The sequence below is a fragment of the Phaethon lepturus genome, unplaced genomic scaffold (assembly GCF_000687285.1).
Source record: "Phaethon lepturus isolate BGI_N335 unplaced genomic scaffold, ASM68728v1 scaffold26669, whole genome shotgun sequence".
Classification (NCBI taxonomy): domain Eukaryota; kingdom Metazoa; phylum Chordata; class Aves; order Phaethontiformes; family Phaethontidae; genus Phaethon; species Phaethon lepturus.
Window position 1 is genome coordinate 17315 of NW_010566008.1, and position 19744 is coordinate 37058.

General features: G+C 46.6%; 2 protein-coding genes and 1 pseudogene across 2 annotated transcripts in view; all 3 read left to right on the forward strand.

Annotated features, from left to right (window-relative positions):
- Positions 1-3021, forward strand: part of LOC104627228 (keratin, type II cytoskeletal 5-like) — a 4160-nt gene extending 1139 nt beyond the window's left edge. Inside the window, exons 2-9 of the mRNA XM_010295358.1 lie at positions 158-372; positions 687-747; positions 868-963; positions 1237-1401; positions 1655-1780; positions 2167-2387; positions 2671-2705; positions 2810-3021. Coding sequence (XP_010293660.1) covers positions 158-372; positions 687-747; positions 868-963; positions 1237-1401; positions 1655-1780; positions 2167-2387; positions 2671-2705; positions 2810-3021 — 1131 coding nt within the window. The remainder of the gene's footprint in view (positions 1-157; positions 373-686; positions 748-867; positions 964-1236; positions 1402-1654; positions 1781-2166; positions 2388-2670; positions 2706-2809) is intronic.
- A 1010-nt stretch (positions 3022-4031) lies between these two features.
- On the forward strand, positions 4032-11164 carry LOC104627231 (annotated as a pseudogene).
- Positions 11165-11643: 479 nt separating this feature from the next.
- KRT7 (keratin 7) lies at positions 11644-19001 on the forward strand. The gene is given in 11 exon segments (XM_010295362.1): positions 11644-11730; positions 14371-14444; positions 15628-15692; positions 15695-15795; positions 16413-16621; positions 16865-16931; positions 17333-17428; positions 17830-17994; positions 18318-18359; positions 18361-18444; positions 18831-19001. Coding segments are annotated over 11 exon segments (1161 nt in total).
- The last annotated feature ends 743 nt before the right edge of the window (positions 19002-19744 follow it).

The following is a 19744-nucleotide window of genomic DNA, read 5'->3' on the forward strand; positions in this document are numbered from 1 at the left end:
TGCAATGCTTGCTTGCTTGTATAGACTGTCATCTGTTCCCCAAGGGCTGAGCGATCCCACCTTTCAGCAAGTGAATCCTTGCAGGATTGTACCTTGCCTCTCTAAGGAAAACCACCCTAGGATCACTTTTTCTGAAACATCTCCTTTCTCTGTCCAGGTCCGATTCCTGGAACAACAAAACAAGGTCCTGGAGACCAAGTGGGCCCTTCTGCAAGAACAGGGGAACAAAACAGTCAGAAACAACATTGAGCCCCTCTTCGAGAGCTACATCAACAACCTCAGGAGACAGCTGAACAGCTTGCTGACAGACAAAGAGAACTTGGGAGGGGAGCTCAACAAGGTGCAAAGCCTTGCTGAGGACTTCAAGAACAAGTGAGTTTATCCGTTTGTGATCTGCCTGGAGAGCAGGGTGGGCTGCGGCAGATGCCAACTCTCTGTTGCATCTGTGCAATTAAACAAGGAAAGAAGGCCTTTTTGCTGATAGAATCTTCTGAGTAAGGCCCAGATTAAGTTTAATATGAAGCATATTTGCCTCACTTCCCCATGGCTGAAAGTCACAGGCAGAAAATTATAGGGCTAAGAGACCAAGTTACAAAACTGTACATACAAAAAAAAAGAAGCTGGTCCTGAAAATATTAAATAACTTTTGTACAAGCCTAGACCAACCCTCCATTTTCATCCTGCAGATATGAAGAGGAGATCAACAAGCACACAGCCATCGAGAGCGAATTTGTGATCCTGAAGAAGGTGGGTACACACATGCTGTGCCTCCCAGCCCTGCATGAGCATAGCAAGAAACACGTTCGCCAGCTGCTCCTCTGCTTCTCCAAAAAACACTTCATTTTTGTGATGTGCTTCCTCTTCTAGGAAGTGGACGCTGCCTACATGAACAAGACAGAGCTGCAAGCCAGGCTGGACTCCCTTATGGAGGAGATAGATTTCCTCAGAGCCCTCTATGAAGCCGTAAGCACCAGCATTTATATCCTTCTCCCAGTTTCCAATGTCCGTGCTTTCCTTTCCCATTTCAGAGGCTGAGGACTAATTATTTTCCACTCTGTTGCACTAAATAATAATTCAATACTTTCTCCATTCCACCTGCTCTCTTAACTCTACCCGAAATTGTCTTGGAAAAATCACTTTATCCACTAAGGTCTACCTGGGGAAAGGGTTTCCTCCCTCTGAGCGACATTCGTGTCTCACGCCTGCAACTCACCGAAAAACCTGCTGCTTTTGCAGGAGCTGTCTCAGATGCAGACCCAGATCTCCGACACCTCTGTCATCCTGACCATGGACAACAACCGCAGCCTGGACATGGACAGCATCATCGCAGAGGTCAAAGCGCAGTACGAGGACATCGCCAACCGCAGCCGGGTGGAGGCTGAGTCTTGGTACCAGTCCAGGGTGAGTGCCTAGGAAGGCTTCTGCAACAGGAAACCACACTCCCTCCTCTAAATCCCCACGGGGAGGTGCATCTCACTGTGATTTTTATAACACAGGATATCTTCAGATTTAATAATCCTATAATGTTTGGTAGTGCTAATTTGGGATTGAGAACATACACATACTTCTGAGTGCAAACACCCCCATACCCACATTCTGCTTGGCTCTGAAAACAGTATTTTACCTTGGGTGATTGTTCCTCTCTCTGTGACAGTACGAAGAGTTGCAGGCTACAGCAGGCAGGCACGAGGATGACCTCCGTAACACAAAGCAGGAGATCTCCGAACTCAACCGCCATGTCCAGCGGCTGCGGTCTGAAATCGACAGCGTGAAGAAACAGGTAAAGGGCAGTGTAAATGCATAAGACTTGGCTCTTGCTGTGGTCTAACCTCTTGGTTGTCCAGTCAACTCCAGGCAATAAAAATAAATGCATCTCAGTGAGTTCTGCTAGATAGGAATGAATATGACAGCATTTATCTCACTGCAGTAACATCACTACCTTAATGCAATATTAGTAAACCTAAGGAGGCGTTAAGAGGTGTGGCGTTAGATTAAATCCAGGCTGTGACCTGGCCCAGAACATGGATCAATTCAATGATTGTTAAGATCACACCTACAGATGTTAACCCAACCTCTTCTGCATCTAGAACAGGCACCATGACCTTAGGGTACACAGAACTGGTCTATGCTCTAGATCGGGAATGTAACCGCTATTTTCCTCCACAGTGCGCCAGTTTGCAGACGGCCATTGCGGATGCTGAGCAGCGCGGGGAGATGGCCGTCAAGGATGCCAGGGCAAAACTGGCTGAGCTGGAGACAGCCCTGCAGAAGGCCAAGACAGACCTTGCCCGGCAGCTCCGTGAGTACCAGGAGCTCATGAACGTCAAGCTGGCCCTGGACATCGAGATCGCGACCTACAGGAAGCTGCTGGAGGGAGAGGAGTGCAGGTGGGTGCAATTTTATATCCCAATTTCCAGAGGTGCAATGGAGTCACAGACCCTTGGTAGCTTTAGTAGAGATCCCTGGGCTTCCCCCATTCAGAGGACTCGAATCCTGTTTCAAGGCAAGCAATTGCCCATGAAGATGAGCTATTTGGGATAATCATAGCCTTTTGCACAAACTTTCCAACATCCACCAAAAATATTCCAAGGAAATTCTCCTGCATTTTCAATCAGCTCCTGTTAATGGCTTCCACTTGAATTCTTACTGTCTCATTTTGCTCCCTGATAGGCTCTCTGGAGAAGGTGCCAGCGCAGTGAATATCTGTAAGTAACTTATAAAGATAGTTTGGCAACTTTTACATCTGTCTCCCTGTCACACAGAGCCCACTGTTTATGGATGCCTCAAAGAAGGTGTTTTCCTCTTGCAGCTGTGACCAGAACCGCTGTGGGACCAGGATATGGAAGTGGAAACTGTCTCAGCTTTGGAAGCAGCAGTGGTGTTGGAGGTGGGGTCTGTGCTGGAGGAACGGGCTTCAGCTCGGGCAGTGGACAAGGGACAGCCGGGTCATGCGTGGTTGGTGGAAGCGGTTCCAGCATGAAGTATGTCTCCACCACCTCTTCAACCAAGAGGTGCTATTGAAGTCAGACATCAGCACAGTTAGCTAGCGTGGGCCAAGTTTCCTCTTGTATCGTGTGCAATCCTTACCCCGTTACTCGCAAAAGATTTGGAAGTCAAAGCTGTCTGTCCTTATTTATATAAAACATGCCATGCTCCTGTTTGTTCTTTGATGCTCTGGATCCTCATTTCCCAGTGTTTGTCTAATAAAAAGCACATGGAATTAATTCTGTTGCATCTTCCTTTTAGTTCCAATTACTTTATAGGACCTTGGGGAAAAGATTGGTTGACATAGCAGAGTAGAGCTGAAAGTAAACAAAAGTAAAACACACAAGAGTTGAGACCTTTCCTTCCTCTGCACTCACTGCAACTCCATGGACACCTCTTATATCCAACAGGAATAGAGCAGTTGGATGTTCCATTCCCATTTGTGTGAGCAAAGTTTTTTAGCATCAGTATCTTCCACAGGATGGGAAAAAGTCTACTCTTCCTAGTAGGCACTAGAGAACTATCTTAATTTCTACATTATGGCATCTCAGCATTTTCATGCCACCTTCATCATGCCCAAATCCCTATAATCTTTCAAAGTTTTATGTGATGAGTCATGTAGGGATATAAATCTCGTTTTTCCCACGAAAGCAACTACTTCATCTCATGCTGTTCTGTACATGTACTAGCTGCAGGGGCTGATAAAATGCCGTCACTGCCATTACCATAATTAGAAATGGAAAAGACCCATTAAACCCCCAAACTCACCCTCTTTGTGAAGAATAATGTTGCAACATATAGGCTGTGAGATAGTTAAAGACCCTGAGGGTAAGGAAGGTTTAGTTCCCCTTCTCTGATCTCCTGAACAGCAGTAATGAGAGACAAACTACAAAAGCACCAAAGTTCACATTAAGGAAAAAAAAGAAGGGGAAAAAAAAAAAAAAAAAGTGCTGAGATTACCACAGCAGATTGTGCTGGTTCAGTCTCTGACACAGCCCTGCCGAGTGACTAAAGCACTAGAGGTAAACGTGACGCACATTAAGTGCATGCTGACTCCTACCCTAAAAAGAAGGTGATATCATAAACCCCAGCTTTTCACTAATTCTCTAGATTTAAGCACAATAATACACTACTGGAAAGGAAATAGCTTGTCCTCTACAACACCTGCCCATCTTTCTCTGGCATCTCTGGACTGTTTTTCCACTGACACCAGCAGAACTGGTATTTGGTTTGTTATTTAAACACTGGCCAGCATCAAACAGCCGTTTGATGACCTGGACTTTTACAAGTCAGGCTGTTTTCTCTTTGGGGGACTTTTAGCCATCTCAGCATTCAGCATTTTGGCTAAGCAAAGTATCCAGCCTCCCTTTGTAGCCAACAGAAAGGCACGGGTGCCTCACAAATTATCATCTTTCCCAGAAGTACCTCTGGGCAGGTGGAGTGTTGCCTGCAGAGATGATGAGTGCAGACCAAGACATTTAACTTTTTGCCTAGATCAGGACAGGTTGCTCCTACCCCAAGGCGGCTGGCAATCGGGGAGCAAAGTCAGTTTTTTCATTAGCAAAGCACGTTAAACTGGCATTTTCAACATCTCTAGATTCCCTCTTGTGGCAACTTCAATCCCATCAGCTTTAAACTAAGCAGGCACTGACACCATTAACCAAGTTAAAAGCAAGCCCAAAGGGAACTTCTGGACATAAGTATTTTTTTTTCCCACCAATAATCCCCTCTCTGAAAAACACAGGTTAGAAAATTCGGTTAGTTTTATGAGCCTGAAGGTTGCCAGCCCATGGCATTAGCGAGTCTGGTGATTAACGGATCGGGAAAGGTGGCCATATGCCAGCATACCAAACTGATTAGCTCAGCCAACCACGCTGCGGTCCTCTGCGGACAAGCCCAGCTCTCCAAAAATATAAAAGGCAGAGGGGACTCCTGATCCAAGCTCCCAAAGATTTCTACTCATCTGCTATCTCACCTCATTGTCCTCTGCTCTCGCCACCGGTGAACACAGTTGCACTGAAGTCAGTCGGCATTAGCTCAGGAGGACTCACTAGGAGTTTCTGTACTGCCTCTGCCACTACGCCTGTTAACCGAAGCAGCTTCAGCCCCATGTCCATGTCCCGCAGCAGTGATGGAGGTGCAGGATGGATCAACGGTGGTTTTGGCAGCAGGAGCCTTCACAATCTAGGGGCAAGCAAGAGGATTTCCATGAGCAGAGGGTATTGTTCTGCTAGACCAGGATACAGTTACAGGTCAGGTCATGGCGGGCTGGCATATAGAGTTGGCGGAGCTGGGTTTGGCTTTGGAGGAGGATGTGGCCCTGGAGATATTCAAGAGGTCACGGTCAACCAACACCTCTTGGTACCTCTTAGCTTGGAGATTGATCCCAACATGCAGAGAATGCGGCAGGAGGAGAAGGACCAGATCAAATCCCTCAACAACAAATTTGCCTCCTTCATAGACAAGGTAAGACACATTCCAACTCATCCAGCCTGGCATGTTTGTCATTGCCTGTAGGGTAGGATCAGGATTGCTCTCAACATTAGAAATTTACTTCTAAATCCTTAATGCACAGAGTTAAGGATTTTGTTCAGCTTGTTACCTCCATATCCAGCCTGTCTAGCAGCTCACTCAGAGCTCTATAGACAGTCTGGATATGGTGGAAATTATTTTTCAAGGTTTCTTTGCAGTTGAATATTGCTCCTGGTTTCCAAATCTCCCTACCAATGATCTTTTGGTGATATGCCCATTCTAAAGCCCACTTTAAATTACATAAAACAAAAATAAAGAAACCCCTCACATTAAAGCCCCCATCTCATGAAACGTGAGGCAGGTTTTGAGTTGATGATCCCAAATTATTTAAATTGTTCTGATGGGTTTCAGGTGCGATTCTTGGAGCAGCAAAATAAAGTACTAGAGACCAAATGGAGCCTCTTGAAAGACTGAAAAATTGTGAAAAAATAACCTCGAACCTATGTTTGATGCATCAGCAACATGAGGAGACAGCTTGAGGCTCTAGGAGGGGATAAGCTGCAGCTCAGCTCAGAGCTGAAGGCTCTGCAGGATGCTGTTGAAGACTTCAAGATCAGGTAAGCAACACACACAGAGAAAGAAACCTGTCCAGTTTTTCTTCACTCTATCTTCTTCTTGGATGAGTTAAAAGACCCAAGGCAACCCCAAAACTGTGAGACCTCAGAAAGGACTAAAGTGACTTGGTTCCTCTCACTTTAGCTGCTGTACAAATGTCAGCAGCAGCACTCTACCTGTTGCAAGACATATGCAATATTTTTGCAGGGACAGGTGAACTTTTTAAATGTTGCAAAAAGCTCAGATGGTCAGACATCCACAGGAGTTTGGGAGCAGCTTAGTCTGTCCAGAGCTTAAGCTTTCCAAATGGTTTCAGCTCCTGTGTAGTCATTTTAATATGGACCAGGACGAAATCTGAATCTTAACAAGAATATTGAGCACTCCGGACGCTCACATTTCTTCCTGATGTGGGTTCCTTTCCAGGAGAGAAAAATTGTCTAAAAAGAAAGATTAATTTTAAGTGTGTGCTTAAGTGTTTTTCTTTGGTTTTGTTTTCTTTTTTGAAAATTATTATCATGTCCCTTAATATCAACATATTGGATAGTTTTAGCACTTCTGAAAGTCAGGAGTCAGCTTCCACGCTATGGAAAGTCACTGAAAGCTTGGGCAAGGGTTTCAGTTTGGTTCATTAACTCTTTAGGCTGTTAGGAGGAGGTGTTCCCTCTCTCATCCACTCTGTGCACTTTGGAAAAACATCTATCAAGCATTAGTGTCTGCTACCATGCCCATGAGGGATACACTGCTTAATGGATGTGAATAAGTAAGGAGCTTAAATTGTCAATCTGGAACCAGAAAAACGAGAGATGAGAGCTAGGTGCAGGCTGCAATTCAAAACAAGGACACGCGCATTCTGCCAAAAACCCTCTGCTCTCCCTTTCTTGGGAGATCATGTGTCTGACACTTTCTGCCACCTTTACCAACCATGCCTCTAGCCCAAAAGTAGCATCGGAACAGAAGTGACTGCCTTGGGGAAGAGAAATCATCATCCACTGTCTACCTTGAGACTTCTTTTTTATGGTTTTCTGTGCCTTCAGAAAAGAAGTGTTTAACAGAAAAAAAATCTGTCCTGTGTCAGTTTGGCCATGTAAGACCTCAGGGTCTGCTACAAGTCAGCCAGCTGGATTTCCTCAATTCATTTTAGGATGGGACAAATGACATTCCAGAGATAAATATCTGTCTCCATCATCTAAAGAGGAAACCCCACAGAACAGACTTTAGTCTGAACTTGGAACTACCAAGTTCCAGGTAGCTGACTTGAGATGAATCCCAGCTGTAAGATCAATTCTGCTATTGATTAACGGGGTCAGAGAGTTTCCTTCTGTTCTCGTCACAGGTCCGCCGTGAAAGCAATCTTAAATTTGGAAAAGCAATGTCTAACATTAGCACAGTCTGGAGCAGCAAAGCAGCAGCAGAGATTGCTTGGGTGCACCATGACTTCAGACGAGAAATCCTCCGACAACCAAAGGTCACATCATAGAAGAGGTTCAGATTTTAATACCGCCTGCATCTGACAAAGCGGCAAATATTCCTTCTGGCTCCAGATCAGGGAATCTTTGGGCAAAAGCTCAATTACATCATACACACCGTGGGGCAGGGACCATCATCTTGCATTGTGACAAAAATGCCTTCACCAACCAAAAGGACATCACTGCTTCTACTGCTTCTGTCTCCATTTCCTAGGAATTTGTTCTTCTTACCTTTATTTTAAACTTTGTGGATCCCGAAGCATTCTTCCTAATGCTTTGTTCTTCTGAATCAAGTACTAATCAAATACCGAGCAACTTCATCTAGTTGATGATGTCCCTGCTCACTGCAGGGGGGTTAGACTAGATGACCTTTAAAGGTCCCTTCCAACCCAAAGATTCTGTGATTCTAATCCATACAGCAATTCAAAATCAGACATATACCAAATTAGTTTTCCTCTTCTACATGGCTAAGAGCTTAGAGACCCACAAATCTATATACAGACTAGGACTTCGCTTAATGGAAATGATTTCAAGGGTTGGATATTCCTGATGTGAAGAAATCTTCCCCCATGAAAGGCTAACATTTTAATAGCTGCACAGACTCCTTCCTTTGAACTCCCGTCTTTCATCTCCCCCATTTAATCATTTCATTTGAGCTGGGCATCAGTCCATGGCTATTGCTGGTTTTTATCCTTTCCCAAGAGTGGGACTGCACACTGCTGCTGATGCAGACCTTGGCTTTCCTTGCCCAGGCCATCATCCTCCCTCCTCCCAGCCCTCCCCAGTCCTCCTGAAGCCACCACAGGACCTGGCGTCAGAGATCCCGGCTCTTCTGACTAACTCAGGTGTGGCAGCAATGAGCTCAGCTACGGCTCCACCCAGCCCTCCCGGCCTGAGAAAATTTAGAGAGTACAAGGCTCCCATTCACAGCAAAAACTTCTGTGAGGATAGAACGTGCCTTTAATGAAGGCCTGCAGCTTTTCTAGATGGCCTCCTCCCACCACCTAGCCCAAGGGTGCTGTCTTCCTATCATAATCGATGAGATTATGTATCCGATAATTCTATGTACAAGATATGCACTGACAGAGCAAGGACATAGCATTGTTAGGCAGCTGGTTTTGTTTTCTCCAAAGATCTATGCATTGGTGGCAAATGCCCCTGGGAACAGACTCTAGTGTCTCCACAAGAACCCTACAATGAATGTGTGGGGGAAGGATTCCCATATGCCCGTGGTGGACAGGGTGGGTTGCAGTATGGAAGCTGTGAAGGGATGCCCATGTCCCCTTCTCAACAGGTATGAAGAGGAGATCAACAAGCGCACGACTGCAGAGAATGACTTTGTTTTGCTCGAGAAGGTGAGGCTCCAACAACAAAGAAGGGACACACTTTTTAAAGGCAAAATGCATTTGAATGCAAATAACCCTTTTTACCTGTCAGTGCCAAGCTGGGCAAAGCACTTAGCAAACGTGTAGTCATCCCTCCTTGAAGCAGAAACACCCAATTGTGCCAGTGTGTCAGTCCTTGGCAATAGCTCGTTCTTGTTTCAGACCCCTCATCCAAAATTCAGGTGAGTCCTGGTCCCCCAGGTAGGAGATCAGATCTGGGTCATCCATTCCTTGTAGTCAGTTCACTGGGTGCTCTGCCACTTCTGCAGCCTTCCTGTATCCAATCCCACCCTCCACAGCCCCCCTAGGTCCCACCTGCAGGAGACACAATTAAAACTGCCACCACTTCAAGCATTGTCCAAAATATCTCTCGGTGCACTGGCAAAAAAGAGGAAATTCAGTGGCTTTTGACATGTCAAAAATTGCTTAGATCTATGGACATCACCCCTCGCCCCCCAAAAAAGGTGGAGGGAATGAACCAGTTCACTCCTGGCTCTGTTTAAAGGCACAGAGGACAAGAAAGTCTTTGGTTGTGGTTTGTCTGCAAAGGTTCGTATTAAATGACAACTTTGTACAACGATGCAGACAGGCAAGGTTTGGTTCACTACCTCTGTTGTCATGGTGCCAGGATGCGGATACTGCCTACGTGAACAAGGTGGACCTGGGGACCAAGGTGGATGCACTGACAGATGAGATTAACTTCCTGCGAGCCCTCTACAAAGCAGTAAGAATCTCCTAAATTTCTCAGTTCTGCTATTTCCCCATTTTCCTGTACCAACAGGATCAAACTGGCCTGAGAGTGCTGTTCAGAGCTGCACGTCCTCCCCATTCCTACCCCTCTACCTCACATCATCCTGGGACAAGTACAACAGTGAAACATTTGGGGCTGAAAACAAATTTGTTTGACTTACAGCAGCTGTCTCAGATGCAGTCACAGATCTCTGACACCTCCATGGTCCTGTCCATGGACAACAACCGAAACCTGGACCTGAACAGCATCATTGCAGACGTCAAAGCACAGTACGAGGACATCGCTAACCGGAGGCAGAGGCCGAGTCTTGGTACCAGAGCAAGGTGAGGATGTGAAAGTTAACCAGGTGAGCTGGGAAAATTTTTGTTTAGCATTTCCCAAAGGCTATTTTATACATGAAAGTGCAAGCAGAGGGGACAGGGGAGTAGGGTGTAACATCAAGTCGATTTGGATAGGATTTAATTTAGTTTCTCGAACATGTGAAAATGCCATTTTGACAATGAGATAGAGGAACATAAGGAGATCGAGGGAGGAAGGAAATATGCTAAAGCTCATGACAAAGAACTTGGATTCAGTACAGAAAGAGACAGAAGACCCGGTCAAGAGAGGATCAGAGCAAGGTCAATCATACCAATGAGTTCAAGCTCCTGCTCAAATTGACTGTTCCCCGGTGTCTCATCTCCCTGACCATCTCAGTACGAGGAGGTACAGCTCGCAGCTGGCCGGCATGGGGATGACCTCCACAACACAAGATGGAGATCTCAGAGATTAATCGCATGATCCAGCGGCTCCACTCAGAAATCGATAGCGTAAAGAAACAGGTATGGCACACAGGACCCCTCCAAACATGGGGGCACCTCCATCTGCACTACCTTGCTGTACCCTTGCAAGGATGCCTGGAAATCAGGGTCCAAACCCACGGAGCAGTCAGCAGACCTATTTCCACTTGTTGCAGTGCGCCAGTTTGCAGATGGCCATTGCAGACACTGAGCAGCGCGGGGAGGTGGCCCTCAAGGATGCCAGGGCAAAACTGGCTGGCCCGGAAAATGCTCTGCAGAAAGCCAAGGCAGACCTGGCCCATCAGCTCCGCGAGAACCAGGAGCTCGTGAACGTCAAGCTGGCCCTGGACATCGAGATCGCGATCTACAGGAAGCTGCTGGAGGGCGAGGAGAGCAGGTGGGTGACTCCTGCTGCAAACCAAATAATGTCCAAACCCATAGATCTTTTCATATTTGCCTTGCAACAAGAGAGGGAAGGGCCACAAAAACTTGCAGAGAAAATACACCCCTATGCTTTCAGTTACAGGTATTATTTCAATTCCTGTCGGACTCTCATCAGACCTTAACACCCCAGACCTTCCTGTTATCCAATGTCCCTGGTGCCAAACTGTCACTTGAAATTGTCCTAAATAACAAACCCTTCCTTCTCCGTCCTCTCTTTCTTCCAGACTGGCTGGAGAAGGCATTGGCGCAGTGAATATTTGTGAGTAATCTGGCTCTTCAACAATAGATTGAGTATTCATTGAGTTATTCCTTAAATGTACCTGGAACTGAGGATAAGACAATGAAAATGAGCTATGCAGCTAGTAGTTACCAGCACAAAAATGGGAGTATACTTAGGGGTTTGCAGCGCTCTGTGGGACTGGGGAGGCCAAAGAGCCCGATACATCTTTCCTCTGACGAGCTCTGAGCTTGAAAGGTTTTGTACACTGAGACTGTCCTTAGGAGACTCAGATGTCCAGAACCACCCCTGCTACAGCATAGGAAGAAAAGCCAGAGAATAAGATGTGTGAAATAGAGGCAGTGGTAGACTATCCAAGAAAAACCATGAATGTGTGAAACTAAAGGCTGAAATTCCTTCATACTATTCCAAACAAACTAACCTGCCCATGGTTTCCCATCGCAGCTGTGGTCTCATCTGGGAGCAGCTATGGAGGTGGGAACATGCTGGGGCTGGGGTCAGGCTCAGCATGGGGGGGAAGCGGTGCCAGCTCCAGCAGCGGGGGCTGCCTGGCCGCGAGGTTCAGCTCTGGCACAGGCAGCAGCTCAAGCATGAGGTTTGTGTTGAAAGCCACCACCAAGAAGAGTTATTGGAGCTAAGCCATGGCGGCAACCAGCTCATCCAGAGCAGAAGAGGTTGCACATCACCTCCTGCTGCCAGCACTAAGTCTATTAACACCATTCAAAGAGCCCCACTTACCACTTTCACATTAGGAGAAAACATATTCCCGGCTCTACTTACTGGCTTGGGAGAGATACCTCTCCAAGTCCCATTAATTCCTCTGCATAAAGCCTCACCCAGATGACCAGAAGCCTAGCACTGCTTGTCAATGAGTAATGAGCCTTCCAATTAATGGGTGCCATCGTTGGAGCTCACCTTGCAGCTTCCCAGGGCTCCCCCTTTTGCTCCAGTGCCCTGGTGCAAATCCAGAGCAGATGCAGGACTTGGATTTATACCAGCGTATGCGAAAGCAGAATGCATCCCTTCACCTGCTTACGACAGAAAGCGGGAGGTGCGTCGAGACCACAGTCTCTTGTGCTCCCTCCTAATCAAGCCTGCTCCCCACTGCCGGGCTTGCGCTCCCCAAAGGCTTGAAGAATTGAAAACAAAGCACCTTTCAATATAGAGGCAGTTGCTCCGTTTCCCTATTCCTCTTGCATTGCTGTCATTTCACTCCAGGGCTCTCCAGCTCTACCTACATCCAAAAACGCAGCCTTCATTTTCCATAGGTGGAAGGGGTTGGCTCTCTATAATAATTCCTCATCACCCACATAACCTACAGGTTGCCAGACCTTGTCTCAGCAGCAAACCATTCTCCTTTCCACCAGCCGGAGTGAGCTTAAAGTAGAGACAGGGGTTAAAAATACAGGAAAAGCAAAAAGGAGGAACAGCAGGCTTTGGTAACATAAATTTTACATAACCTGGAAAAACAGCTCTGGTTTAGTGCCTTTGTTCTCAGCTCATGGTTTGGTTTTTTTTTTTTTCTTTCCCCCTTCTCTTTTTATGGAAGTGGGAGGGAGGCAAAGAGGAGGGTAGAAGAATTATGTGCCAAAATGTAACTAGCTCATTTCCTTTCATCTTCTGCTCCTGTTGAACTGTGGGAGTTTTTACAAAATTTCTTCAATAAACTGCAATCCAACTTAGCATGACCAATGTGGGGTTTCTGCACCATTACGAAATTCAACTAAAAGTGTAATTCTAGAATAAGGTTATAAGGTTTGCCATAGGCACTTGCTGCCACTCAGAGCCTTCCCATATCCTCCTCCTCCCCGCCTCAGTCCAGAGAGGAGGGGGAACATTAAATACATGGGAGACGGGTCACACAGTAGCGATACCCAAGCACTTTGGGAGGTTTTCCAAGTTGCACAGCCAACAGAGCAAGACCAGAAGGTGGGGCTGGTTTCACCTGGCCATAAACACCTACCTCTGAGCCAGTCAAAGGACAGAAACACACTTTTGGGTCAAATGATTTGTTCCCCAGTAACACCTCCCTCCCTGTGTGGGACCGAAAGCACTCTAGGCAGTTGGCTGAAGATGTCTGCATTGCAGGAGCACTCCAAAAGGTGTTTTAAAGTTAGGAAAGATGGATCCACACATCAGAGCTAAACTTCTGGAAAGGCTGGTTCCAGACCTGCAGCTTGTGCAGGGAAACAAGAGGGTTTTATCTCCAAGCCCTCTCCAAAAGCAGCCAACAGAACTGTCAGGCCACGTGTTAAACAAGGATGCCATCCCAGGGCAGTGAGATGCTCCTGAGCTGAGGTTTTTGTTGGGTCAGCAGATCGAAGCCAGGCTGGCTCAGACAAGCTGGCGGTACTGAGCTCTGCTCAGGTCTGTAATTAAAAACCCAAGAGAGAGAAAGCAAGAAGAGAAGCCAACATGACTTCCTCCATTTCATGGGAGATGCCAACTATCACATGTAGCAGCTGTTTTCCAGCAGCCAGGGCTCAATCACGAAAGATGCTGAGCTCTCTGAACTCCTTTTAGGCTGACTCCCAAGAAGTGCTTAGCACATACAACTCCTACACAGCTTTACCCTAAAATGTTGTGCGGCTAAATAAGGCAGGCCAGCTTTCAGGCTTGCATGCATGAACTTCCCTCTGCTCCTCTTCATGGAACAGAACATGCTCTCAGGCCATGGTGAATGCCAAGAAAATCACATAAAAGCAAATGTACCTTTAGAAAAGGCTGAGATTTTCAGGGCTAAGCCCTCAGTGTTATCGCACTGGCAGCAAGAGTATTAAGAAGGTTCCCACCCATGGCACACAGCTTTTTTTATATTTTAGCAAGATGGGACTGAAAATCACCTATTTAATTTTCTAGGAAAGACTTATCTGTCTTTCCTGCGTGTCTTTGTCACTCTGAACACAACCCTTTTGCTGAAAAAAAAATTATCTATTAATGTTAATATGGATATAAAAATCCATATATTACAAACTTACACTCATAGGGATTGGCCAAGCAATTTCACCAGAAAGGAATGACCAAGCCCAGTTCTGCTGTAAGCTGTTCCCCACAGACGACAATTCTGCAAGCAACAAAATGAGAGGTGTCAATCTGTCTGACCAGTGTCAGTCACACTCCCCCCAAAACTAGGGAAAACTGTAACAGAGCCCCTCTTCAGGGCATTCAGCGGAGGAGAGAAGCACAGGGGTAGCCCGAGACAGGACCGCAAATCGGACTGAATTTCTCTTTGCAGGCTCAGTGCACTCACTCCGCCATCACCTCCATCTATTCGACCTCTGGCTTTGGATTTCCCCAGCTGCTGCCAAGGTCTGAGCTGGAAAATCTCTCACAGCTTCCTCCTGCTCTCACAGCTGTTTTCTGCCTCCAGTTAGAGGCCAGCAGAGCCCTAGCACCGAGAAATAGGCTTGCACAGGTCCATCTCCGATCCCGAGAGAATTAGAAGATTGTTCTCTTGAGGCCAACAAAATTACAGAGGTCAAACAAAAGAAAGAAAGGAGTAAATTATAGAATTAGGCTTACAAAAGGAGCAACTCTGGCCAAAGGCTAATGTAATATCAAACCAAATCAGCCCCAGTGTTTGGATCCCTAGAGTATTCCCAAGAGTTTGACTCCAATTCTTCTTTTCCCACATGTAAAACAAAGCAACGCTCCTTCCCTCACTCCCAGTGCCCTGCAAACATCAAAAGATTGGTTCTGCTTCTCTCTTTCATGCTTACTATAAAAAAAGGGAGGTTTGCAAATGCAGTTTTTATGGGACCAGGGTTTCCCTCCCACTCAAATTAGAAATGCAGCCTGTAACTCAACAATAGGTGTGCGCTTAAAAGCGACCCACGAGTTCTACTTTTTCCCCCCCCGGTTCTCTCCCCATCCTGCTGCGGCGGGGAGGGCGAGCGGACGGCTGGGTGGTTGTTTTAGCTACTGCCAGGTTAAACCACAACAGCGGCTCAGGTCACTATTCGGCAAAAGAGATGAGTGGGACATTACCAAACAACCTAAGCTCATAAACATCTTTAAAAATGGTCTTTTGGGGCTGCTTGTGCAGCCAAACCTGTTGCATAAGGTTTTATGTCCTGGGACATAAAAAGGTGAAAAAGGTGAAAGCTCTGCTTCTCATTGCAGAGGGTTTCTGGACAGACAGGACAGTGCGTTGCCTCCTGCTCTCGTGTTCGGCTTCTCCCTCCGCCTTCATTCCCCTTCGAGCTGGTCTCGACATCTTGCCAAGCCTGCCAAGGAGTTGGAGGCGTGAGGAGTTTCAGCTCTTGCTCTGCTGTCGCCCCAAGACGTGTGAAGAGATGCACTGCCAGCACCGTCTCGTGCAGGGGTGGTGGTGCCTCGGGGTGCCCTGGGCTGGGATGCTTCGGCAGCAGAAGCCTCAGTGACGATGCAGGCTGCAAGCCCAAGCTAGTGACCAACAACTGTCACCCGCTGAGCTACAGCCACAGCCCCTCAAGCATGGGGTTGGGCTGTGAAGGTGCTGCTTTGGCTGCAGGGTTGGCAGAGCCCTGGGGGTCTGCGCACCCATTGCTAAAGTCACGGTCAACGAGCATCTGCTCCGCTGCTCAAGGTGGAGATGGACCTAAACCTTCCGTCTGTGAAGTACCAGGAAAAGGAGCCCATCAAGAGCCTCAATAACAAATCTGCATTTTTCATTGACAAGGCAAGAGAAAAGATGCCCGGCTCAATGGCCGCTGGAGCTGCAGGGCTGAAACAAGCTGCCGTGTGGCACATCCGAGACAAGGAATGCATTTGCCAAACTGCTTAATAGCAACAGCAGCCAAAACTCACAGCCTGACTTTGCAGTGAAGACCTGTTTGGGTTTTATGAGGAGGACATTTTGCACCACCTTAGAGTAAAAAGGGCCTTCAGTGGGGGCAAGAAGGTATTTTCATGCTCCAAGAGTGGTGTAAAGCAGTCGACTTCATGCAGAAGAGAATCAAGCTTTGCTGTTACGTGCGGAGAAGCTGGTTGTCTCATATCGCTTGAACTCTAACTTCAGCAGAATTACCTCTGACTTACCCCACTGTACTCTGGTGCCAAGGCTAAATCTGTGCTTTTCACAGAACTACAACCAAGACATTTTTCTGAACAACCTACTTATGAGAAGATGCTGTTTGTCAGATTTTAAATGCATGCCTTCTCCATTCACCTGATACTATCCTGAATAACTCACAGATTTTCTCTCAGTTTGCCGATTTCTGGGCCTGTAATTCCTCACTTCTGTGTCACCAGTATAACAAATTGCTATGCTTCGAGTGCTCTACTTCTGGGTTCCAGGTCCAATTCCTGGAGCAACAGACCAAGGTGCTGGAGACCAAATGGGGATTTTTACAGAAACTAAAGTTTTACAGGAGCAACACTAAGCCAATGTTTGAAACTTATACTGGCAACTTGAAGAGGCAGCTGGGTGTTCTGGGAAGCAAAAGAGCCAAGCTGGAAACAGAACTGAGCAACATGCAGGATATCGTGGAAGATTACAAGAACCAGTAAGTTTAAAAAAAGATAAAAACTCTTAATCTAGGGCTAGAATTGATCTCATCTAATTTTTGGATGCCAAAGGCAGTGCAAGATGCAAGATCTCCCCAAGATGTAGATTGTATGACTTGCATCAGCAGTTGGTTTCCATGCTGAGGTTGAGCATTTGGAGGTGGTAGAGGAAGATTACACTCATATTCTTGCTTAAGCTGAATAACAAGTAGCAAAAGTGATCTTTTTTCTTCTTCTTGCAGGTATGAAGAGCAAGCCCACTGGCAAACATGTGCAGAGAATGAGTTTGTCATGCTCAAAAAGATAAATGCATTTCAAACCAACTCAAACACTGATTCCAGGATTTTAGTATGAGCAGCAGCCAATATTGCTGGAAAGAGCGGGTGAGACTGCCTCTCTTCAGGGAGTCTAGAGGGACCAACTTTTGGGAAGATTTAATTAGAAGGGTTGAATCCCACCTTAAGAGAGTCAATTTTAGCTGAGCTTGGTCCTTTGGGATGTTTGTATACTCCAGCTGGTCAAAACCTTTCCTTCTCTATTCTGTGTCTAGTGACTTTTTGTCTTCTGCCTAAGAGGATAAAAGTGAAACAATTTAGTAACATGGCAAAATTTATGTGCTTGAAAAGAGCAGCCCTAAGAGTTTGTAATCTCATCACTTGCTGGCATTAAGCAGATTGTTCTTTCATTTCATAAACCTTGACATGCTTCAGGACACGGATTGCACCGACGTGAACCAAGCTGAGCTTGAAGCCAAGGTGGAGTCCCTCATCCAAGAGATCAACTGCCTGAGGAGACTTCATGAAGTGGTACTGGCTCTTCCTTTTCGCTCCCTTTTCCTCCCCGCCCCTGCCTCTTTAGGCGGGCTGTGGAGTTAGGTTCCCGGAACTCATTGCTTCAGTTCATGGAGATTTTCGGTGCTTCATGTGTACATCAGTTTGTTGCCCTGGATTTCAAAGGTGTTCCTCTTGCACTACACAGGTGAGATCGCAAGGAATCTGTTTCAAATGAGGTAGGATCCAGATGAAGGATTTCAAATGAAGGTAGAATCCAGAGAGATTAAACCAGAAAACCCCTCTTTGGGTTTTCTGCAGTGAGCCTGAAATCGTGGTACGTGGAGCACACTGTGTCACCGTGTCTCCACGTCGTGGAGATCTGCAGGGAAAGCACCTCCAGTGCAGATGATCGATAATCTTGCTGTTGCCCCTAGGAAATCACGCAGCTCCAAGCATCCGTATCAGACACCTCTGTTACTATGCAAATGGACAACAGCTGAGGCCTGGGCATGGATGACATCATAATCGATGTCAAAGCTCAATATGACAACATTACCAAAAAAAGCCGGGCTGATGCAGAAACCTGATACTACAGCAAGGTGAGTCATGATGGACACTCAGAAAAGTATTTATCCCCCACTTCTGCTAACGGCCATGCTTCTTCAGAGTTCCTAATTTGAGAACGGGCTTTTTAAAGATCTGTTTTCTCAGCCACCTGCTGTGTTTTCCCTATGTGTGATACACCCTCTGTCAATGCCTTCACACACAGAGCTGCTACTGTGTAAATGAGTCATTCGTGTCCCCCAGTGACAAAGGTTTTTGCATTAAAGCTCAAGATCTGGGACTGTGGCCCCAGAATCACATAGTAGGTTTAACTACTGACTCATCTCCTCACTCTGGTATTTGTTTTCTCTCTCCTCAGTATGAGGAACTGAGAGAAACCACTGGCAAACATGACGACAGGCTTGCATAACACAAAGAATGAAATTGTGGAGCTGAATTGGGTGATCCAGAGACTAACTGGAGAATGTGAAAAGACCAAAGCCCAGGTAAGGATGACTCAGGGTAAATAATGTGTCAATCGCAATTCCCAGGTTGTGGTTTTCCAAAGCTCTTGCACTAGAGCAAGGGAGCAATAAAGCCAGTTTTGATGAAATACATGTCAGCGGCTCAACTCTAAGACTTGCCTGTAATCAAGAGTACAGAGTAAAATGGTCTATTACAACTAATAACTGAACCACCATCAGTGAGAAGACAACACGTACACCAAAGTCTCAGCTAGGCAGAGAGAATCATCCTAGAATTAGAGGTTTACCTGTAGAGTTTGAAAATATAACAAAGTGCAGGTGGATGAGTACACAGGCAGATTCAAGAGCTCTGAAGTATTCAAAGCACATGCAAATAAGCGGCAGTAATGAAAATCTCCTACCTGCAGAGATGCAAACTGGAAGGAGCCATTGCTGAAGCTGAGGAGCACTGGGAAGTGGTTGTCAAGGATGCAAAGGGCAAACTTTTCGAGCTGGAGGCATCCCTGCAGAAGGCGAAGCAGGACATGGCCCGTGAGTACGAGGAAGTCACGAATGTCAAGCTGGCCCTGGACGTTTAGATCACAACCTGCAGGAAGCTGCCAGGTGGAAAGGAGGCGGGTGCTTGTACAACCCAGCAAGGAAGAAATAGTAACACATTGTCCTGGCTTCAGCCAGGATAGAGTTAATTTTCTTCATGGAAGCTAGTGTGAGGCTGTGTTTTGGATCTGGGATAAGAAAATGTTGATAATGTGCTGATGTTTTGAGTTGCTGCTGAGCAAAGACAGTCCAGCTTCTCGTGCTGGGCTGTTAGCAAGAAGGCTGGAGGTGCACGGGGAGCTGGGAGGGGACACAGCCAGGAGAGCTGACCCAGGCTCTGTAATTACTCTGTAATTGCAGTAAATCCCACTGAGACCTGATGTCCTAGGGGGTGACACTTTCCAAAGCACTTTCCAGCATTTGTGGACCCAAATGCCCTACAAAGTCAAAAGCTCCTAATGCACTCAGGCACTTAGATTTTCCCCAGGTGGAAGACCTTGCGTGAATAAGGACAACGTCTTGTGTAGCCTCAGGTCTTATCAAGCCAGAAGCTCAGCCACAGTCGTGCCTGGCCACCTTTGCCACCCCAACCAAAATGACTGGGTACCTATTCACACACGGGTTAATTGAGGGGACAGAGGGAAAGCCCTTGGCCAGGACTTGCTCACACTTACACAGACAGCCAAAGAGAAACCCTTCCCCTCTTTGGGAATGACACGGACTCAGGAAAACTTCCTCACAGGCATGAGCTGAGCAGTCGAGTCATGGTAGGTCTAAAGCACTT